General features: G+C 41.3%; 2 protein-coding genes and 1 non-coding gene across 7 annotated transcripts in view; 2 read left to right on the forward strand and 1 right to left on the reverse strand.

Annotated features, from left to right (window-relative positions):
* The window catches only part of FAM114A2 (family with sequence similarity 114 member A2), a 38,925-nt gene extending 38,402 nt beyond the window's left edge, over positions 1–523 (reverse strand). Inside the window, exon 1 of one of the 3 annotated variants that reach the window (XM_008255291.4) lies at positions 437–523. The gene's annotated coding sequence lies outside the window, so the exon portion shown is untranslated. Of the gene's footprint in view, positions 1–137 lie in introns of all 3 variants that reach the window. The other 2 variants (XM_002710326.5, XM_051844404.2) reach the window with 2 other exon arrangements.
* Positions 468–19,074, forward strand: MFAP3 (microfibril associated protein 3). Of its 3 annotated transcripts, none has more exons than XM_008255292.4 (3): positions 468–570; positions 12,149–12,606; positions 15,743–19,074. In XM_008255292.4, the coding sequence occupies exons 2-3, from the start codon at positions 12,312–12,314 to the stop codon at positions 16,534–16,536; spliced, it is 1,089 nt and encodes a 362-aa protein (XP_008253514.2). In that variant the 5' UTR covers positions 468–570; positions 12,149–12,311; the 3' UTR covers positions 16,537–19,074. The 3 variants fall into 3 exon arrangements, with proteins under 3 accessions (XP_008253514.2, XP_008253515.2, XP_017196696.2); XM_008255293.4 differs by having other exon boundaries at positions 543–809; XM_017341207.3 differs by having other exon boundaries at positions 548–849.
* A 1,756-nt stretch (positions 19,075–20,830) lies between these two features.
* LOC127490815 (U4 spliceosomal RNA) lies at positions 20,831–20,978 on the forward strand. The gene has a single exon (XR_011390009.1). It is a non-coding gene; the product is annotated as a U4 spliceosomal RNA (small nuclear RNA).
* The last annotated feature ends 871 nt before the right edge of the window (positions 20,979–21,849 follow it).

Below are 21,849 nucleotides of genomic sequence, written 5' to 3' on the forward strand. Positions count from 1 at the left end.
AGTGCGTCTCGGCTGTACATCCCTCTCAAGACTCCAGGGCGCGACGTGTGCGAGGGCCCCGGGACAGTGACTGGCACACAACCTCTCACGAGGTAACAGCTGCTATTAGTGCCCGTCGCGGCTATCTGTATCCTTACTGTCGTTACCAAGGCGGCTGTTTCCACACCAGCAGAACGGGCGCTTTCACGTCTTCCCGCGTCCAGGAGCGTTTCCCAAACAGGACACGCAGGGTCAACAAAGTTATCTGACGCTGACGACGAGAATTCACACACACGGCGCCTCGATAAGCATAACGCTGTCCCACAGCGCCCGCACCCGCCTCTTCCCCCGGATCCGAGCCGCCCAACAACCTCGACCGCGGGTCGGCCTCTGCGGATCTCACATCCCGGCTGCCCCATCCCAGGAAGCCCCGCACTTAGCCCGCCGCCACCCTCACCGCAATCACCGACGCCGACTCGCTGCTGCTACTGTGCCGGAAGTACTCCGGCAGCGTGGAGGCGGGGCCGACTGCTCGAGAACACTTCCGGGTCAAGTAGCCACTCGGGCCGGAAGGAGGTCGGCGCCGCTCCGGTGAGTGAGGGTTCGCTGGGGATCTCTGCAAGGGAGGTACTAGGGGCACGAAGGCTCGATTCGGAGCTGGTGGTCCGGCTCCGATGTGAAGTAGGATGGAGTGACCGCCATGCTTTTGAAGGCCTGGCTTGGATGCAGTTCTCTCCTCGAAGGTTTTACTGAGCTCCGAATACCTGAAAGGCGCTACCCTGGGAGCTGGGGACACAGCGGTTCAGAGGGAACGCGGGCCCACCTTCCAAGTAAGCTGACGTTCTCACTGGCGAAGCCGACCATAGGCAAGTCAGTATACAAGAGTGTCCAAGCTGATAGTACTTTAAAGAAATTTAAAAAACAGGGTGATGTGAAAGAACGATTTGAGGGAGCATTAAGCCTTACGAAGATTTGGGTAGTGCATTCCAGGCAGAAGGAGTAGCAAGTGCAGAGGCCTTATGGTGTGACAGATTCCAGGCTCAAGGTAAAGAAAAAGGCCACAATGGCTGGGCAAAAACAGCAAGGTGAGGATGGAGGGAGGTGAGGGCTGAGACTTGGGCACCCAGTCTCGCAAGGCCTCTTAAGTCAGCGGAAGGAGTTTGACACTTAACTTGCATCTCAGTGGCAAACAGAAGAGTGACATGCTCTCATTAGGGACTTAAGATTACCTCTGACCCCTCATCATAAAGATTCAGTTGCCCTGGAGCAGAGGGATTGCATGAAATGCAGAGTGACAGAGCCAGGAAAGACAGTGCTACGGATATGAAAAACTGAATCCCTGAGAGGTGAGAAGATTTGGCCTTTAAAGAAGTCAGGGCTTCCAACCCCATGTAGTGTCAGCATTGAGAATTGTCTTAATGTGCAGATAAAACTGTTATCACTTCCTAAACCCTTGGATGTTTTCCTTTGATTTTCATGGTGGTTTTCTAAATTTAGATTTATCAGTATCCTTGGGAACTTGTTTAAATGCCTGTCCCAAAAAAAGACAAAATATGTATAAGTATGAAGTAGACAACCTCCTCTTATTTTCTATTGTAGTGAAAACTGCATAAAATTTGAGTCTCAAGTATGGAATCTTGGTAAGACACTTGACTGTCTTAATCTTTAAAATGCTGCCAATAATGAGCACAGCAGCAGCACTCAAACCTTTTGGTCTTAGAATCCCTTTACATTTTTAAACATAGCTGTGAGTTTTTACCATTTTGGACCTCAAAACAGAAATTTTTTTTTTTCATTTTCTTTTTTTAATTTATTTGACAGGCAGAGTTATAGACAGAGAGAGAGACAGAGAGAAAGGTCTTCCCTCCCCTGGTTCACTCCCCAAATGGCCACTACGGCCGGCACTGTGCCGATCCAGAGCCAGGAGCCAGGTGCCTCCTCCTAGTCTCCCATGCGGGTGCAGGGGCCCAAGCACCCAGGCCATCCTCTACCGTCCTCCTGGGCCACAACAGAGAGCTGGACCGTAGAGGAGCAATCCGGTACCTATATGGGATGCCAACGCCGCAGGCGGAGGATTAACCACAGCGCCGACCCCCAAAACAGACCTTTCAAAAAAGTTATTAATTCATTTTAAAATAGTAAACTCATTACATGTTAGCATAAGTAGTGATTAAAAAAGATGTTTTTCAAAATTAAAGCTACTTAAAATGGCATTGTTTTGCCTTTAAATATCTGGTTTGATAGAAGACAGCTAAAATCTTATATCCCCTACATTCATTCTCTTGTGATATTACTCGTCATAATAGCCTCTGGAAAGTTATACCTTGTTGTGTGAGAATGAGATGGGAAAAAAAGCAAATGTCTTAGTATTACTGTTAAAGTAGTTCTGAAAAAAGTCTCAGGGACACCTTAGAATCCCTGCACCACCCTTTGGGAATTGCTGCATTATGGTATTATCATGACAAAAGAAAAGTGGGCTTGATCTATAAATGATTGCAACCCATCTGCACAGTAAAAATGCAGATGCCACGTACATCTGAATAGGGCCCAGAAATATGCATATTTAAAAGCACCAAAAATGAATTTGATGTAAAAATTACAGTTGCAAACATCTGAAATAGATCAAATTCTCTACCTTAGAGTGTTCCGTCTAATAAAATCAAGAAAGCTGTATTTGCTTATCTTCAAATCTGTATTACGTTTCCAGAGCCTAAAACTCTGGGAAGTTAGAAGGTTGCAGCATCACCTTTCTGACTACCAAATTGTTGAGAGTCTGAACTCAAAATGCTGACCACTTACAACAGTCAGTGGCCCAGTGTACAGACCAAGAAGATTTTTAGACTGTTATTCATTCCAGATTTTTTTTCTTTAAGATTTACTAATTTATTTGAAAGGCAGGATGACAGAGAGGAATAGACAGAAAGAGATCTGTCCGCTGGTTTACACCCTAAATGGCCAGAACAGGGCTGAGCCAGGCTGAAGCTAGAAACCATGAACGGCATCTAGGTCTCCCACGTGCATGGCAGGGACCCAGGGACTTGGGCCATCTTCCATTGCTTTCCCAGGCTCATTAGTAAGCAGCTAAATCAGAAGCAGGGCAACTGGGTCTTAAGTCACTGCACCACAATGCCAGCTTACATTACAGTCTTTTGAATGGGTAACTAATTGGTAAAAAAAAGAGGAAAACTGTGATAAGTCTTACCATAGAATACTTTTGAGTATGGTGAAAGACTGATAGAAACAAACTCATCTAAAACTAAAACTTTATGAGAAGGCTTTCAAATAAGATGAAATTAAAGTTCTATGTTAAAGAGAGGATCATGAATGGGCCAGAAAGTTAAAAGCAAAAGGAACAGCTAGAACCCAGTACTTTAAAGTCTTTTAGAGAGAATAGTAAAACAAGCCTCATTGAGGCTTTCTGCCCAGGAGAAAAAGTAAGGAAGATTATAAGATTTAAGCAGAGGGGCAGGTGTCATGGCGCACTAGGTTAATCCTCCGCCTACGGCACTGGCATCCCATATGGGCACCGGGTTCTAGTCCCGATTGCTCCTCTTCCATTCCAGCTCTCTGCTGTGGCCTGGGAAGGCAGTGGAGGATGGCCCAAGTGCTTGGGCCCCTACACCCACATGGGAGACCAGGAGGAGGCACCTGGCTCCTGGCTTCTGATCGGCGTAGCTCTGGCCATAGCGGCCATTTAGGGAGTGAACCAACGGAAGGAAGACCTTTCTCTCTGTCTCTCCCTCTCACTGTCTGTAACTCTACCTCTCAAATAAATAAAAATCTTAAAAAAAAAAAAATATTAAGTGGAGAAAGCAGCCGTGATGGTAATTAGCCTCCAGATGAGGAGACAGACTACTAGAGTACTTTACAGCTAACTAGTGATAGAGGTGCAGCTGGAAACCAGACTTGGCCTCAGCTATTATTGTGTACACAGGCACTGATGGGCTCTATCTCCTGATTTCCGTTCTGCAGCCTGACTTATTCCTGGAAAATTATGAATGCCAGACCAGAATTTTAAGTTTATCTCAATGGTCAGCGAAAAGTCACCATTAGCTTTTTTTTTTTTTTTTGACAGGCAGAGTGGACAGTGAGAGAGAGGTCTTCCTTTGCCATTGGTTCACCCTCCAATGGCCACCACGGCTGGCGCGCTGCGGCCGGCGCACCGCACTGACCCGATGGCAGGAGCCAGGTACTTATCCTGGTCTCCCATGGGGTGCAGGGCCCAAGCACTTGGACCTTCCTCCACTGCACTCCCAGGCCACAGCAGAGAGCTGGCCTGGAAGAGGGGCAACCGGGACAGAATCCGGCGCCCTGACTGGGACTAGAACCTGGTGTGCCAGTGCCGCAAGGCGGAGGATTAGCCTAGTGAGCCGCAGCGCCGGCCACCATTAGCTTTTAAAATTGCCTTCCCTTGCTTAGGTCTGTGTTGAGGACATCTGGAAGATGCAATAATGATAGCAATAGCATGTGTTTATAATTTACCCACACTAATGAGTTAGTTACTGTTTATAATCATATTCAATGTGAAAACTTAAGACCTCAGGAACCCATGGCTTCATTCAGGGGTAAAATCAGGTACTTTAACTGCATAGCCCATTCTCCCAGTCACTGAGCTGTGATAATCTTAAAATGTTGGTATTTTAAAACTAGAAAAATTGTGTGGCTATCACCAATCTACATGCCAGACAAATAGATCTAAGAGTAAGAGTGAGGAGTTCTCTTTTAGACACACTAAGTTTAAAACACCATACTATAGAAGAAAGAATTGTGGTCAAAGGAATCATAAATCTAAGCCTGTTTCATTGATTTTTTTGTTGTTGTTACTTGCACCCAGTAACTGTTCTACTCATGCTTATGCCAAAAAGGACAAAAGTCACAGGTTTAACTGAAGTAATCATGGGTTAGAAGCAAAGCTCTAGTAAAAATAAATACCAAAAAAGATGTTTCTTAGTGTGCCAGAATATGTATTGAAGTTTGAGGTGCATGATGGTTCCAAAATACTACTGAGAGGATAAGGGCTATTTTAGTTAGAAACCTTTAAATAAATGAGCCTCAAAATGGTGATTTCTGCTTGAGTATTACTAACCTTTTTCATGATACAGATTCCCTAAAACAATACTTGAGTATAAGCAGAACAATTTTGTGTTTGTTCATTGCAAAGGATAGAGTAGTGCTAACAATCTGTTCTTCATTTGCCTTTCTCCCTCTTGCCAATTCAGAATGCCACTTTGTCAATTTGTGTGCTCAGTGTGTAGGAACTCCTCCATTTTCCAAGTATGACAGTGCAGGCAGAGAAGAGTGGTTGAGCTGTAAATACAGTTAGAACACGTTTAATTATGGAGAAGGAAGCATTAATATCCCAGTATAATTGGAGCAAAAAAGCAGTGCCATCTGGGTATCAGTGTTTTCCCCATTTGAGTTATCCCAGAACTCCTTCTGCAAACAGCAGCTTCCTCAGCCAACTTAATATTGAGCCATCAGAACGGAAATCAGCCACATCACTTCCTTATTTACTTATGTTGAGAAAATTGGAACAGAATGGAAATGTTTCTTCTCTCAGAAGTTGGCAAGAACAGCAACAAGGCAATCTGTTACGGATAACAGCTACAGGCTCTCTTCTTTCTCCTTTTTTAAAATAGTATTCAGAATGGTTTTCTAGGGTAAAATCATCTACATTTCTGATTATTCATGATCCTAGCAAAGCTTTTATTCTCAAATACCTAAAAGATGAAAAAGGAGTTATCTGTTATATTACTATTAATGATGAAGAAAGCTAATATAAAATTCATACCAAGCAACTTTATCCACAAGCAGAGTAGAGCCCTCTCTGTGTACAGGAAGATGGCACTTTGATTTTCCTTTTGGATCCCTCAGTTTTCCCACTTCAGATGTCAGCTGCATAATATGCACAATAACAGGCATATTATTGTGGGAAGTCCAAACTTACAGGTGAATTGCATTTCTAAAATTCATCAGTTCCTCCTGTCTCTTTTGCCTTTACAGGACAATTACACATCTCTGTTACTTTTCACAGTGCCTTGTATGTTGTTAGCTGTTTCTGCCTCTACCTCTGTCAAAGCTAATTTGTAAATTCCTGAAGATATAGGATAGTGTCCTAAGTCACCCGAGCAGTGCTCACAGCACCTGGTACTTCATTTTGCATGTGATGGGCCCCTGATTCTTCTGTGCTGATTTAAAGTCAGGCTAGAATGAGCAGAAAGATCCTGATCATTCAGGTCTATCAGTGCTGCTGAAACCATCGCAGTTGAGATAGTTCTCATTTCAAGTAGCAGAAACCTATCCAACCCAGCTTACCTAAGAGAAGACTGTGTATTGGGAAATACATCAAGGATATCCTGGTTCCCCCCACTTTGTGTTTTGTCAAACAACTAGCCAACAGCCTCTTAGCTGCACATGGGTGTGTCTCCTAGTAGTTCCTGTCAGAAGTCTTGGAATCCAGGATGCCACTTGTGTGAGTATGAAGTGCCTGGTATTGACGGCATGTAAGGCAGTTACAAGACCTGTTTGCCCTAGCAGGAGATCACTGTACCCGGCTTCTTGTGCTTCCCTTGGCCTAAGAGCAGTTTAAGGTGCTCATAATGTTTTTCTGTACCCTGTTTTGTGAGTTTCTCTAAACTTCTGGTCGTCATGTGACTGTCTGTACAAAACAGGAACTGCAATCCTGCCCGCACAGGCCAGTTTGCTGGCCACATTCCAGTGTGTAAGGAGAATAGAGATCCATAGTGAGGATTATCTGTAGCCACAACCACAGTTCAATCACTTTTGCTGAACTTCATGTTTTTTCTTTTACCTAATCATTTCTCCATTTGCTTTCTTATTTACACATTCAGTCTCTGAAGAAAATTGAATAGAGATGCTTATTTCTTTAAAAAGAAAAAAATGTGTTGGAGTCAGAAGCAGAGTAACATGCGTGAGTCTGTTTTTCTCTCTCCGTACCTGCCCTTCTTCAAGTGCCCTCTCAGTCCTGTCTTAGCACTCTCTCAATCCCCATTGTGCCTTCTCTCAACTTGTCTGTGTAAGTGGCCAAAACCCAACTTCTTTGGCCCCACTGTATGCCTCTTCTTCAAATGGTCTGACCCACATGTGTCTTAATTCCAAGAACAAAGACTCTTATTAGTCAGTCTATGGATTGATTTCCTTCTGGACCCAAAAAGATAGAACCAGGGCTCAAACAGCAGTCACTGGCTAAGTAGATAGAAGAGGTTCTCCTTGGCAAACTCAGGACATGTAAAAACAATGTAACAACATGGGTGGGGTCCCAGCTCCACTTACAAGGCCTGTTTGATCCATAGTAAGCAAAATATGATTTTGTAGAGCTTATTTAAGATTCTTAGACTTGGAATTTTATGTATACTATCTCAATCAGAGTTCATAGTAATGCAGTAAAGATAAGTACTATTATTTTTCCCATTTTAAAGATGAAGGGATTGAGGCATAGAGAGTGAGTCTTTTATAAAAGTTGCAACGCTGGTTAGTCAAAGCCAGGATTCAAATCCAGGGACTCTGTCTCTAGAGTCTCCTGTGCTACCTTGCCTTTATCAGAGATCTTCAGTTACACTGTTTAAGAGTTATCTAAATCCAGAATGGAATGTGAGTGAGTAGTTCTCTGTTGTTGGAAATGTTTGGTCTGGAAAACCATTAGGCAGGATTGCTGCTGAGGAAAACACTACTTTTCTAGTCCGTGGACTCTGTCTTAGAATCACCAAGGGAGCTAATTAAATACCATAAATTCTTATTCACTAGGTCTTGTATGTGACCCAGAAGTGTAAAATTAAACAAGATGTGTAGGTGACTGTGATATTCTTCCCAATTTGGAAACTGAACTTGGTGCTCTTTTACTCTCACCATTATATTCTAGAACAAGATGACAAATGAAGACATTGAGGGGTGGTAGTCAGTTTGAAGAATGCCTTTAGTTAGGTACTAAAGGTCTTCTGAGGCTATTTGTTGGCTGTTTTTATCGCAAAGGCTATAGTAAATGTTAGTAAAAGTGTGTCAGTTTGAATAATTGGGATCCCTGTTGCATAACAATGTTCAATTTATGAAGACCTGTCACATAGTTTATCAGATTTAGACTAATCTCCATCAATAAATATTTATTGAGCATGTGCTAGCTATGTTGTAGAGCAGTAAAAAATGAAGTCCCTGTCGGCACCGGCACCCTGGATTCTAGTCCCGGTCGGGGCGCCGGATTCTGTTTCGGTTGCTCCTCTTCCAGTCCAGCTCTCTGCTGTGGCCTGGGAGTACAGTGGAGGATGGCCCAGGTCCTTGGGCCCTGCACCAGCATGGGAGACCAGGAGGAAGCACCTGGCTCCTGGGTTCGGATCGGTGCAGCGCGCTGGCCGTAGCGGCCACTTGGAGGGTGAACCAATGGAAAAAGGAAGACCTTTCTCTCTCTCTCTCTCTCTCTCTCTCTCTCTCTCTCTCTCACTGTCTAACTCTGCCTGTCAAAAAATAAATAAATAAATAAATAAAAGGAGGTCCTTGTGCCTGAATCAGGGCTCATTGGTGAGATGGAGTAGACTGACTAGCAGTACAGAGCAGCACATACCAGAGCCAGGTGAGTAAGTAGGACAGATGGTGAGGGCTCTGGGGAGTCAGGGAGAAGCCATCTTCTATCCAGGTATATGCTCTGGGTCCTGGGAGAGGAATAGCCAGGCCTTGAAGGGAGGCTCAGGGATACTACATAAAACAGGACTGCATGCAGCAGGACTGTGTGCCAACCCCTTGTTTCTGAGGACACTACTGGCCCTGTAGCCTCTCGCATGGAGCCTGTTCATTCTCCCAAAGCTCCTGGATCTCAGAGTGAGAAGAGTGAATTCTTTACGTCTATTTTGAGTTCTTCTACCCCATCTGCCTTGATCCTCGGGGAACGTGACCATTCCTCTAGTTGGCTCTGCTCCAATTGTTAGCCTCTCTGGTCTTTGACATCCTCATGTTGCACAAGTGTCTCCTTCACTCTCTTTGGCCACTGTAATAGCTGAAGTCCATCTCTGATTTCACCATGGGCCCATCTTCCCAGCAGAATAAAGAATCAGACCCGGCATTCTCTGACCTGCCACCTCTCACTGTCAGTACTTAAAGCTTTTTCCTGAACGCCTTCTAACCAATGACCCCTCTGTTCTTTTCTAGTGCCCTATCCTACCTGGAGCACTTCCATTCTTTTTAATTTTTTAAAGATTTTATTTATTTATTTGAGAGGTAGAGTTACAGACAGAGAGGGGGAGACAGAAACATCTTGCATCCACTGGTTCACTCCCCAAATGGCTACAATGGCCAAAGCTGAGCCTATCTGAAGCCGGGGCTTCTTCCAGGACTTCCACATGGGTGCAGGGACTGAAGCAGCTGGGCCATCTTCTACTGCTTTCCCAGGCCATAGCAGAGAGCTTTATTGGAAAAAGAACAGCTGGGACACAAACCACAGCCCATATGGAATGCCGGCGACAGAGGTGAGGGCTTAGCCTAGTACGTCACAGCACCGGCTCCAGCACTTCCATTCCTGATGCCCGTTTACCCCTCAGGTCCTGCTGCGTACCTCACTTTCTCAGGGTGGTCCTCTGTGATAATTAGCTCCCCATGTCTGGCCCTTTTATGGCAGCCTGTATTTTCCCTTAGACAACTTTTGTATATAGTTAGTATCTGTAGTCTCTACCAGACTGGGCTCCAAGAAGGCAGAGACACTGCCTATAGGACAGTAAATTGACACATAGTAGGTGCTCAGTAGGTAGCGTTGAATAGATAAAAATGGGTACCTCCAGTCTAGACTCAGTGGTGAGAAAGAGTGAGGAGGAAAGAGATGGCAGGATGAGAAATGAGGCAGTATAAGAATAAGCTGGAGGGGCCGGCTCTGTCGCAGTAGGTTAATCCTCCACCTGTGGTGCCAGCATCCCATATGGGCACCAGTTCAAGTCTCGGCTGCTCCTCTTCCAATCCAGCTCTCTGCTATGGCCTGGAAAAGCGGTAGAAGGTAGCTCAAGTGCTTGGGCCCCTGTACCCACGTGGAAGACCTGGAAGAAGCCCTGGCTTCAGATAGGCTCAGCTCCAGCCTTTGCAGCCATTTGGGGAATGAACCAGTGGATGGAAGATCTTTCTGTCTACCCCTCTCACTGTCTGTGACTCTATCTCTCAAATAAATAGAATCTAAAAAAAAAAAAAGTAAGCTAGAGGTTGTGGAGGTTTTTGTTTCTTTGTATTTTTGATTCCCTACAAAAATAGTAGGCCTGCAACTTAGAGTTTGAAGTAGGTGGCAATGTCTCTGAAAGTAATAACACTTTGTTTTCATTGTGCTTTTATGTGTTCAGTTTTTTTAACCATACATAGTTTCCTTTTAATATGTATACAGATAAAATAATGTTAAAGAAAAAGCATAAATGATTATTAGATACTCAGATATGAAAAAAAAATCAAAAGACTGACAGTAGAAGCAATGAATGAAGGTTTAGAAAATACCAACTCTGTTCAACCTACAGGGAACTTATCAAAGTCCTAGGGAAAGCCTGAAGCACTGTATCAACACTCATAGCCCATCACCATTGAGAACCACAGGTCTAGAATAAAGGATAAAATCATATCTTCCAACTGTTGTATATCTTTTAATGAAAATGATCTTGAGAGTTTACATGTCAAGCCCTTAGCCCAGTGCCTAGCATATGGCTATCATTCAGTAAGCTTTGTTTCTATTGTTTTTGCCATCACCCATTCCTTAAAAAGACCAGGTTCTAATCTGAATTCTCCTACTAACTTCCAGCATAATCTTAAGGAGTAAGTCACTGTGAGTGGAATAGATTGGATTGGATCATTTCTAAGATTCCCTCTTATTCTCAGGTCTTTTTTCCTTCAGTGTCATTTATGTGGAGTTTTAGAAAGAAATGGAAATAAACGTGTTCAGTCTATCATGTATAGACTAGATCTAAAATTTTTTGTTTTATTCTAAATGCCCATCTTTAAGTCTTAAAAAATTAGAAAATTATTGTCATTAATCAATCATCGTTTCAGAGCTAATAAAAATTAAATGACGTTTACAACTTAATATAATTCAGACTTTGAGTTTAATGACAAAATAGAATGAGCCATTGCTTTTTATGTTCTATGATCAAACAGCCTCTGTGTAAGTATAAAGGTGGGTAAATGTCATTTCCAAAACTAATTATCTTGGATCTTTACAAGAAATAAAGCTAGATAGTTCCTCCCATGTTTTACACAAGTAGGAGTTGAAATTTTCCTTTGAGAGTTGGTGATTCAAAAAGGAAATCAAATTACCAGGAAGGTGACCATAAACACATGGATTCTTAGACTGGGATGATTTTTTGCTTTTTATTAATGATATTTGGCTCTTTTAAATTTGTCTAACTACCTTTCCCTGTTGTTTTATATTTGCATTTCTACCAATTAGACACTTAAGGTGGCAGTTCTTTTCTTAGCTACTTTAGCTAGCTAATTTTACAGACTTTAACAGCTGGAAATTTGGTATTCTTATAAACTGGTAAATATACTGTATTATTATGTCTCAATATTGATCAAACTATTAAAGGAAAATTCATTTGTCTAACATTCATGCCCAAAAGGGAGCTTCTTTGGCCTCGTAAGTCAATAACAATTTATGTATATGCAGAAAATACAATTTTCTTCCTAACATTAAGACAAAAAACTACCATAAATGCCCTACATTATTTATATTTAATATGTCTTTGTACTTGTGCTACTCAAATTTTGAGCTCCATGGTTATGATTATGATACGCTATTTGATTTACATTATTGATATGACAACAGATGGTAGCGGTACAGGTTGAAATAAAAGATCATTAAACTAAATATTTTAGCTTCATTGGCTCCCTGTTGCATACAGTGTGTCAGAATGAAATAAAATCATAGCCTTTTAGCACTAGAAGAGTCCTTAGAGTTTATCTCATCCAATCTCTCATTTGACAGATGAGAAAACAGAAGCCCAGAGAGAATGTTACTTGCCAGGATTGAACAGCTAGTTAGTTGCAAAGCTAGGTCTGCTGTTTGCTAATTCAGTGCTTTTTCTCCCATCTCTGTATGAGCACCATTTACTCTAACAGTGTCACATCTGTTTATTTCTGGAACATACAGAGTTTTACCCCATTATGAATCTCAGTTGGTTAAACTCAGTTGGCTTTCTTTCAGGTTGGTCTCTACTCTCATCTTTTAATCCTGAAGACTTTAATCTATACCTGGATCTACCACTCTTTTGGAAAACTTCCTACCAAGCAATAAATTACACGCAGTACCTTTGTATAAAAGCTTTTGGAGTCTCCAAATCTAAACAAGATTTTTCTTCCATTTTCCCATGAAGCTGCATTGCTGCTTATTCATTTTAGTGGTGAGTGTTACTGTTCCAGCTGCTTTTGTTTTAGAAGATGTGGAATTCGGCCAAATGGTCCCACTGGGAACAAATGATACTTCTTACAATGCATCATTTCCCCGAAGCTTTGAACTCTCAACAGGCTCGCACTTGGGTGATGATGTCATCATAGCCAAAGAAGGAACTAGTGTTTCCATCGAGTGTCTTCTCACAATCAGTCACTATGAAGATGTCCACTGGTACAACTCAAAAGGACAGCAACTGGATGGCAGAGGCAGAGGTAACTGTGCCAAGGTGTAATTAATCAAGATGACTCATTTCCTGTTCTATCTTCTTCATTTCAGGATATATTCAATGAGAAATCTCAAAAGATTGAGGTGCCAGGATGAATAGCTTAAAACTTTTGAAAGGCCTGGACTGTTGTACCTCTAAGAAAAAAAAAAAAAAAAGTAATTATAATTATTTCAATGAAGAAAAGAATAAAGAATAGTTATAAATTAAAAAGTATTTACATGATAACAATGAGCTGTTTTCTCTTGATGGTTTCCTTCATTGAAGGTAGACTAAATCAGCACTGCTGCATACAGCTGTGCAGGCAACCATTCACCTTCACTCCAGTGTGAAGTTCAATGAAGAGGCCCATTGTGAATATATCAAGAAGGGTTTTGGCTAGACTTCAGAAATTTGTCATTAATATAAAATTATTTGCTCTCAAATGAGTTCCTATAAATATTAGAGAAAATCCATGTTTCTTTTTACTGTTTTTCTTAAAGATTTATTGATTTATTTGTTAAATGTATTTGAAAGGTAGAATTACACAGAGAGGGAGAGACAGAGATCTTCTCTGCACTGGTTCACTCCCCAAATGGCCACAGGACTGGGCCAGTCTGAAGCCAGGAGCCAAGAACTCCATCAAAGTCTCCCATGTGGGTGACAGGAACCCAGATAATTGTGCGGTTATTCACTGCTTTCCCATGCACATTAGCAGGGAGTTGGATCGGAAGCAGAGCAGCTGGGACTAGAACCAGTACTTCAGTGTGGGATGCCAACATCCCAAATGGTAGCTCAACCCATTGTGCCCCAATACCAGTGCCTAGTGTATTTCTTAAAATGACAGTAAATCTCTGCATAAAACCTTGAGTTCCTCTGAGAATTAGAAGGGTACTGAGGAACTCTACATAGTTCCATTTTTTTCTATTCTATTTCTTAAAGGGAAACAGGAAAGTTTCTCTTGCATTTTTTGATACTCAGTCCTAAAACTCAGAACCATGATGATAATGCAACCACCAGTGTCTCCCATTTGACAGGTTTTTATTTAATTTTACTATTTCTGGACCTGTGAACACATCCTAATCCAGACTGTTTCCTTAATCATTTTCTATTAGAAAAATCTTTTTAATGAGTACCTGAGTTATAAAGTATCTCAAAAAGAACTCATCATGAAAAGCCAAAGAGATAGAGATCAATTCTAGGTTCCCCACAGACTCTTCTTTAAGAAAAGTCCACCTTTTCTGTTTTGTTAGGTAGATAGTTTAACGTCCTTAAATATAAAGGATATTGGTTATCCATATTGGGGTGGAAAATAGAAAAGGAGACAGCAGTATCTCCTTCAGAAGTATATGCCAAATATTGTAACCTCTGCAGACAAGTCACTGGTCACCAAGGACAAGAAGAGTTTAAATCGTTAATCAGCCTTTTTAACATATGTACTTGTTAAATCAGAATCTCTGGAATGGTGGCCACAATGTATATTTTGAACATCATGTGCATTTGAACTCACTGAACTAGACTCCTGTCTCCTCTGGGCTCTAGGGTATCCTAGCTAAATGTATCTAAGGTTTTGAATTATTCAGTCAATGTGATCATTATGGCCTGGCTGTGTAAACAAAACCTTAGATTAGAACGAGACCAGCCAAGTGGAATGGCAGTTTGGTTTCCTATTTTGCCTTTACTTTGAAAACCACTAATACCTATCATGGATGCCTTCAGCAGCAGCCCTGGAGTATTGTATTAAATTTTATGAATCTCAAGTGAGAGGATTTTAAAGAGCATGTCTGTCTCATATAAGGTTCATAAATCTTGAGCTATTACCAGCAAGTAAGCTAGAGTCTAGATTTTGGTCATAATGCAGTGGTTGATGAATGGAGTCTATATAGTTCATCATTCTTGGTTTCAAAGGGTGTCCTTTTTATAGCTCCAAGTTCATAAAATAGAAGCTTACATATTCTCCTCCTCTTTTGCATTAATGAAGTGACAGTTCTTAAAGATAGTTATATAATTAGATAAGTTTGGGTGTTAACAAAAGGGGCACAACCCAGAGTGCTTACTGTTTATGTGCCACTAAAATAATCCATAACCCTAGACTCTTGGGGATGACAAAGATTTGAAGTAATGCAACAGCCTCTCCCGTCATACCACCTCCATTTCTTAGGACACACACTCATACTGCAGGTTAGCCTCTTTGAATGGCTTACATAGTTAAAGCAGAGAGAACTCTTAAGAATTTGCCACAAGATGAAAATTGTGGAGGCAAAGCCAAGTCACCAAAGGATGTTGAATCATGGCGGGTGGTCAGTATGCTTTATTTTTTATACACTTATGTACTTTTATAAATGTGTTCCCTGAACGAGGATATCTTTATAAACCAAAGAGAGACCAAGTACTTTAGGTTTAAAACAAGCATACACATCTTAAGGACAATTTTATTCTCTTTGCCAACATGTTCATTTATCCTGACTTGTGATGTATGTCCTTGGCTTATGCTTCAGTTATTCTTGCCAGAAAATCAAGATATCATCATCAACAAACCATTCCTAACAAAACAAATTGACACTTACAAGGCATGCCAGATTAGCCAGCAAGCAGTTGAACAAGTATATTAAATGCTAGCGTTTTTTTTTAAATAACTTTTGTTTCTTGCTATATAATGTCATTGTAGAAAGTGAACAGTTAGATAAAAACATGAAAATTATTCATAACCCATTAGCCCAGAAATAACCATTGTTTGTTACTTCTGTGGCATATGCTTCTAGTATATGAAAATGTATAGATGGAGAGTGTGATATAGATACACATGCAAATAAAAAATTTTTTGCTAAGATTAGTGATTTAGTATTATGTACCTACCTCTCTCCCTGAAAGGCTTTTTATGTCTACCCATGAAAAGCAAGTTGTGGTAGCTATTAGTGGCAGGAACAAAAATATTACTTCCTTTTTAAATTCTAGGCTAATTAAATTCTGACTGCGGACATACCAGTCTGCTTTTTTTTTTTTTACATAACTGAAACAAACAGAAGAATCTGAGTTAAGTCAAAATACTTTTATAAAGAGAGAGCATACCAATGAGACAGTTAGCATATTCAGTGATAATATTCTTTATGCTGTAATTTTTTTTTTCATTTTTGTTGGATTACCAGGTGGAAAATGGTTGGTTTCTGATAACTTCCTAAATATTACCAACGTAGCCTTTGAAGATCGTGGGCTCTATACATGTATTGTCACGTCTCCAATTCGTGCCTCCTACTCTGTCACCCTGCGAATTATCTTCACCTCAGGAGACATGAGTGTCTACTACATGATTGTTTGCCTGATTGCCTTTACAATCACTCTCATCTTGAATGTCACACGGTTGTGCATGATGAGCAGCCATCTTCGCAAGACAGAGAAGGCCATCAATGACTTTTTCAGAACTGAAGGGGCTGAGAAACTTCAAAAGGCCTTTGAGATTGCAAAACGCATCCCCATCATCACATCAGCCAAGACCCTAGAGCTTGCCAAAGTCACACAATTTAAGACCATGGAGTTTGCACGTTACATAGAAGAACTGGCAAGAAGCATTCCTCTTCCACCCCTTATTCTGAACTGCCGAGCTTTTGTTGAGGAGATGTTTGAGGCTGTGCGAGTGGATGACCCTGACGACATAGGGGAAAGAATTAAAGAGAGACCGGCCTTGGATGCTCAGGGTGGCATCTATGTCATTAACCCGGAGATGGGGCGGAGTAATTCACCAGGAGGAGATTCAGATGATGGCTCTCTGAATGAACAAGGCCAGGAGATAGCAGTTCAGGTTTCTGTCCACCTTCAGTCAGAGACGAAAAGTATTGGTACAGATTCTCAAGACAGCACTCATTTCAACCCTCCAGATGATACAGGATCTGCAGAACCTAACTCCAGCTACAAAGATGGGGCATACGAAAACTCGCAGCTGTGAGCTAGCCTACTACCTACAAAAACAGCTTTCAGAAAGGGGCCTGTTTCTTACAGGAAATAACATTTTTACCAAAAAATGGCTAGGATTTTCCCCTCGTTAGTAAGCAGATTAGAAGGTGAATTTCCAAAATCTTGGATAAAGTGCAGGGTTTTTCCTATCTGATATTTCTCAGTCTTTTTCCTTGAACCCGATTAAATGATGCATGTTAAAAGTTCAGGGAGCCTGAGAGATAAATGTGATGGGAAAAGTGCTTAACTAGGAGTCTCATGGCTTCTATTCTGGTCACATTTCTTCTGTTGGTAGATCAGACCCTTACTTTGAAGCCTCAAGTTTTCCCATCAGTAATGTGAGGGATTTGCATTACTTGAAATGTGAAGTTTCTAGCTGTATAACTTCTTACCCATTCCCTAAACAAACCACCAAAAACTTCAGTATATCTCTAAGTAAATCCTTCCCCTAGAGTTCTATTCCCTTTCTGGGGGAAGGGTCAAGCTGAGATGTTATTCTGGGATCTAGATTCCACACCAGTGCCATAATGCACATAGGTGTGGGCATATTATTTAGATGTTCTACCATGTGTAGTATACAATTATATGTGCTAAGTTGAATCTTCAATGTAGCAATGACTATTGTTTTACCCATATCAGAGAGTAATTGCTCATTAGCAAACTACTTTCCGTGAGTCATTCGGTCCTTCTTGGGGAACATCTTGTCTTTTTAACTTAACAGAGATGTCATTTAGGTCATTGAGGCTGGCAGTGATTTCCCATTTGATCTCCCAGCATGAGCTATTTGTTCCTAAGGAATAGTGTCTTTGATGCTTTTAGAATAAGAACAGGTCAAATCATTTTGTCTGATAAATCATGGATTTTGATATTTCTGTTAACAGAATTCTCAGGCTTTCCCTTTTTTAAAGTATTAGACTCTACTTGTGGGTTCTGTGTTGGGATCCCATTCTAGGAGATACCCAAGAACCGGGTTTCTCTACACCTCTGTCAACACTCTTGCCCTCTTTGGTTTGAAATATGGTGCTAAAGGTTGCATGCCTCCTTGTTTTGTTTATATTTTATTGTGGAGGTTTTGTTTTTGTGTATTTCAGATAGGTAACTGAGCTAGGGCTGCCTTTCTGGCCTTTCTGAGAAGCTCTTGCCAGAAATAGACAACTGTGTTTAGTGTGTTACCATATTAAACACACAGACGCACAAAAGATATAGGCATAAAGAGGAAGAAAAACAATGCATGGTGCCACCTGGTTCAGCTGTGTATAATAAGCATTTAAGATGGCATTTCCTGCCTGGCTGAGATCAGATAGGGTGAAATTGTAAATGCTCTGCAGAAGAATTTCCTCAGCTGTGGGAAGTTTGGTGAATCTGGCAGTGGAGCTCCACTTGGTGCTTCACATTTCCTCATTTGACATCTAATTATTGACGCGATACTTGAGAGGCTCCTGAGAGAAATGTGCAGAGTTTTTATCAGGATTTTAATTGAAGGTTTCAACTAGAGGAAGAAATTCAAAGTGTGACCAGTAGAACTCATGCCTCCGTTTGTTGAGGATTGTGAGAAATAACACACCTGCTCCGGATTGCATGAGTGAATCAATGTGCAGTTTTATCAGATGGCATTATGGATAAAGACGATAGCGCTGCCTTTCTGTCTCTCAGGCTGTTTCCATGGAGACCTCTAGAGCCAAACAAAAGCTACCATTTAGCCAAAGCTTGCCCAGCCTGGCTCATGGACCTACACTTCTTCAAGGAAAACAGTTTTCATACATTTGGCTGTGAGAGCAAGGGCTCTTGAACATATCATGGATTATGGAACACATTTTCCCTTCCTACAATATTTCTTTTGAAAAATTAAAAAAATTTAAATTCCTTGTCTGGGACAGTCCCCTCAATATCCCTCACATCATCAGGTAATACCTTAAACCCTGTTGTACTGTAGAAGTTTCTGATCATCTCTTAGAATGTAGTTTGTCACATTATATAGAATAGTTTTACCCCACATGAGGAAGTATTTAAAAAACTAAGTTTGCACAGTTATATTTAAGTACATCAGTGTATCCTGGACAAATTATTTTAGAAACATAACGGTGACCTGATATGGTGGCCAAAGTAACTAGTTTACTTTAAATCTTCCACATTATGGTGCCATTTATGAGGAATTAAACTAAATCAAAACTTAATCAGAGATGGTATTCTTTTGAAAAAGCTCATTTGCAGGAGGAGAAAAGCAACACTTCCTGAAATTTTCTGTATCAAATATTTCATATTTAATTAACAGCCTAATGTTATCTTTTTGTATCATCCTTAATGTTTTGAACCTAAATTGCAAACTAAAACAGTCGTCTAATGTTAACTGTGGTGTATTTATCTTTTTGTCTTGCTAGATTTTATAGTTATTGAAAAATGCCTTTATGCAGAAATATGTATTTAAAATAGTTGTCATCTCATTTGTAAATTTTGTATTGTGATTTAATGAACCTTATTGTCCTTATAAAATGAAATGATCACTTTGTAAAATAAATTTACCAAAACTGAACATTTAAGCACCTTAATGTATTCCTTACCAGTGCAGAACCAGAAAAGCATCTTTTTAATTGATACCCCACATGTGTTTATAGGTGATTTGATTACCACGTGTTTTGCAGCCTGCTTTCCCTTCAGTCCAACAACCACTGTGAGTTCCTCGGTCCAGTCCGTGCCACACCCTGCTTGTAATTTCACCCTGTATCAATTTGTTGGGTCTCAGAATGGCACAAAAGCACTGCATGCTTGTTTTCTAGAACCCACCCTGTCCTGCTGGGTGCTAACCTTGTCTCCACATACCAGCAATTGTAACTCAAGTATATTGTATTTTCTGAGTCACAGTGGTCTCTTATCTAGGCTGGGAATGTTGAAAGTGCTCAACCTTATATCATAACTCCTAGTTTCTCATGAAAAAAAAATAAATGAGTATTTATAAATTTCAGATAATGTTTATATGGTCAACATTTTTTTTTTATTTTTATTTTTTGCCAGGCAGAGTTAGACAGTGAGAGAGAGAAACAGAGAGAAAGGTCTTCCTTCCATTGGTTCACCTCCCAAATGGCCACTACAGCCGGCCCTGCGCCGATCCAAAGCCAGAAGCCGGGTACTTCCTCCTGGTATCCCATGTGGGTGCAGGGACCCAAGCACTTGGCCCATCTTCCACTGCCCTCCTGGGCCACAGCAGAGAGCTGGACTGGAAGAGGAGCAACCGGGACTAGAACCCAAACACCTTAGCCAAACACCTGCCCAGTGATTAAACAAGAGTTTTGCATGTGATGTGGATTCCACCATCTCTACCCACTTTAACCTTATGTATTTTTACTAAGCATCTATATTTTCTTCATGCTGCAAGCCACACTCAGATGGATATCCTACCCACAACAAACCTGCAGATACTAAACTATGCTCCATGGCCCTAACTTTGATAATTTCCCAGTGCTAAAGTAAAAACATTGCTAGTAAAGGCAAAGGCTTGAACAAAGGCCTAGAGATAAAAGGATATACTCCATGTTTTACAGAGTATGTGATAAGAATGTAAAGCATATAATTAGATTTGGCAGGGTGACAAGGCAGCTGTGGTAGGGCTAATGTATGGTAATAGGAAGTGGGCACAGAAAAGAAATGATCTCAAGAGGGAGGCAATGGGAGCAGGTAGGTAGTGTGACCCATTACCTACACCACAGTCTCAGATTCAAAACCCAGCTCCTATCCATATGGTGAAAGATTCCTTTACTTCAGTCTGTCATTAGCCTTGAAACCTGTGTTCAAGTGACTCAGCCTCTTGGGGTTAAGTAAAAAGGAGTTAATAATACACAACTGCCTCTAAGAATTAACATGAGGATTAAATGCAGCAACATAAAACTAATTCTGCATTAACTGTAACATGCCATACCATATAAGGGCTAGTGACGGAGTCCAGTGTCTTTTTTTTTTTTTTGACAGGCAGAGTGGACAGAGAGACAGAGAGAAAGGTCTTCCTTTTTGCCATTGGTTCACCCTCCAATGGCCGCCGCACTGCGCTGATCCAATGGCAGGAGCCAGGTACTTATCCTGGTCTCCCATGGGGTGCAGGGCCCAAGCACTTGGGCCATCCTCCACTGCACTCCCGGGCCACAGCAGAGAGCTGGCCTGGAAGAGGGGTAACCGGGACAGAATCCAGCACCCCGACTGGGACTAGAACCCAGTGTGCTGGCACCGCAAGGCGGAGGATTAGCCTATTGAGCTGCGGCGCAGGCATCCAGTGTCATTTTTATTAGCAGTTATTTTCAAGCTTTGCGCAGTGGCAGTATCATAGCCAATGAGGTTTATCCGAGGCGCGATTATTGCTAATTGAAAACTTTTCCCAATACCCCGCCGTGACAACTTCAAATATTAGCAGTTATTTTCAACTAATGACTGGTTGCATTTGTAGTCAACTCAAAGTTACTCCACAATTCTCAGGTTGTATTTGGCTGTATGACATAGAAACCCAGTTGTGCTGGTTTCAAGGATTCAAGTGCAAGTAGCAAGTAGAAAGTGTTCCCAGAAAGGTATGAAGTTGAGAAAAGAGAAAAGCTAATACCAGATGTGTTCATCAATGGGTTATTGCTGGTGTTCACTCCAGCTAGGGATCTCAGGAAATAATCTCTGCCATCAGTGTGTGTAGCCCATGCCTCAGTTGTCCTACCTAAAAACCAAATTGCTGGAATAGTTATCCATCCAACTGCCATCTGTCATTAATTAAGAGCTACTCTCAGGGTCACTAACCTTGATACTTGAAGCCTGCTATAGCCAGGTGAAGCATAACTTTGTAGCCAGGAAAAGTTGTCAGGAAGAAAGAGTCATAGGAGCTCTCATTGGTCAGCCTGTGGTCAGTGTAGGAATGGACAGAGTCAGGGGGTTAAGGGCAAAGCACCAACAGCACCTGCTACGACAACTTCACCTCTAGTCATATTTCCATTCCAGACAGGGAGAAGGAAAGAGTCAAAGGACAAAAGCACAGCAGCTGACTTTGTACCTTTTTATCAAAAAAGCAATAGCTTTCCGGAAGCCTCACCCAATTTCTACTACTCAGCTGACAGAACTGAGTTGCATGTCTAATTCCCGAAGTCATAAGAAAGCTGGAGGAGATGACTTTTAGGAAGACTTTTTTTTTCCCCAAAGAAACCTTTTATTTAAACGAGTACAGATTTCATAAGTACAACTTTAGGAATATAGAATATAGTGATTCTTCCCATCATACCCCCACGCCTACCCCACCTCCTCCTCCCTCTCCCATTCCCAGTCCCATTCTCCATTAATTTAAAAA

The sequence above is a fragment of the Oryctolagus cuniculus genome, chromosome 6 (genome assembly GCF_964237555.1).
Source record: "Oryctolagus cuniculus chromosome 6, mOryCun1.1, whole genome shotgun sequence".
Classification (NCBI taxonomy): domain Eukaryota; kingdom Metazoa; phylum Chordata; class Mammalia; order Lagomorpha; family Leporidae; genus Oryctolagus; species Oryctolagus cuniculus.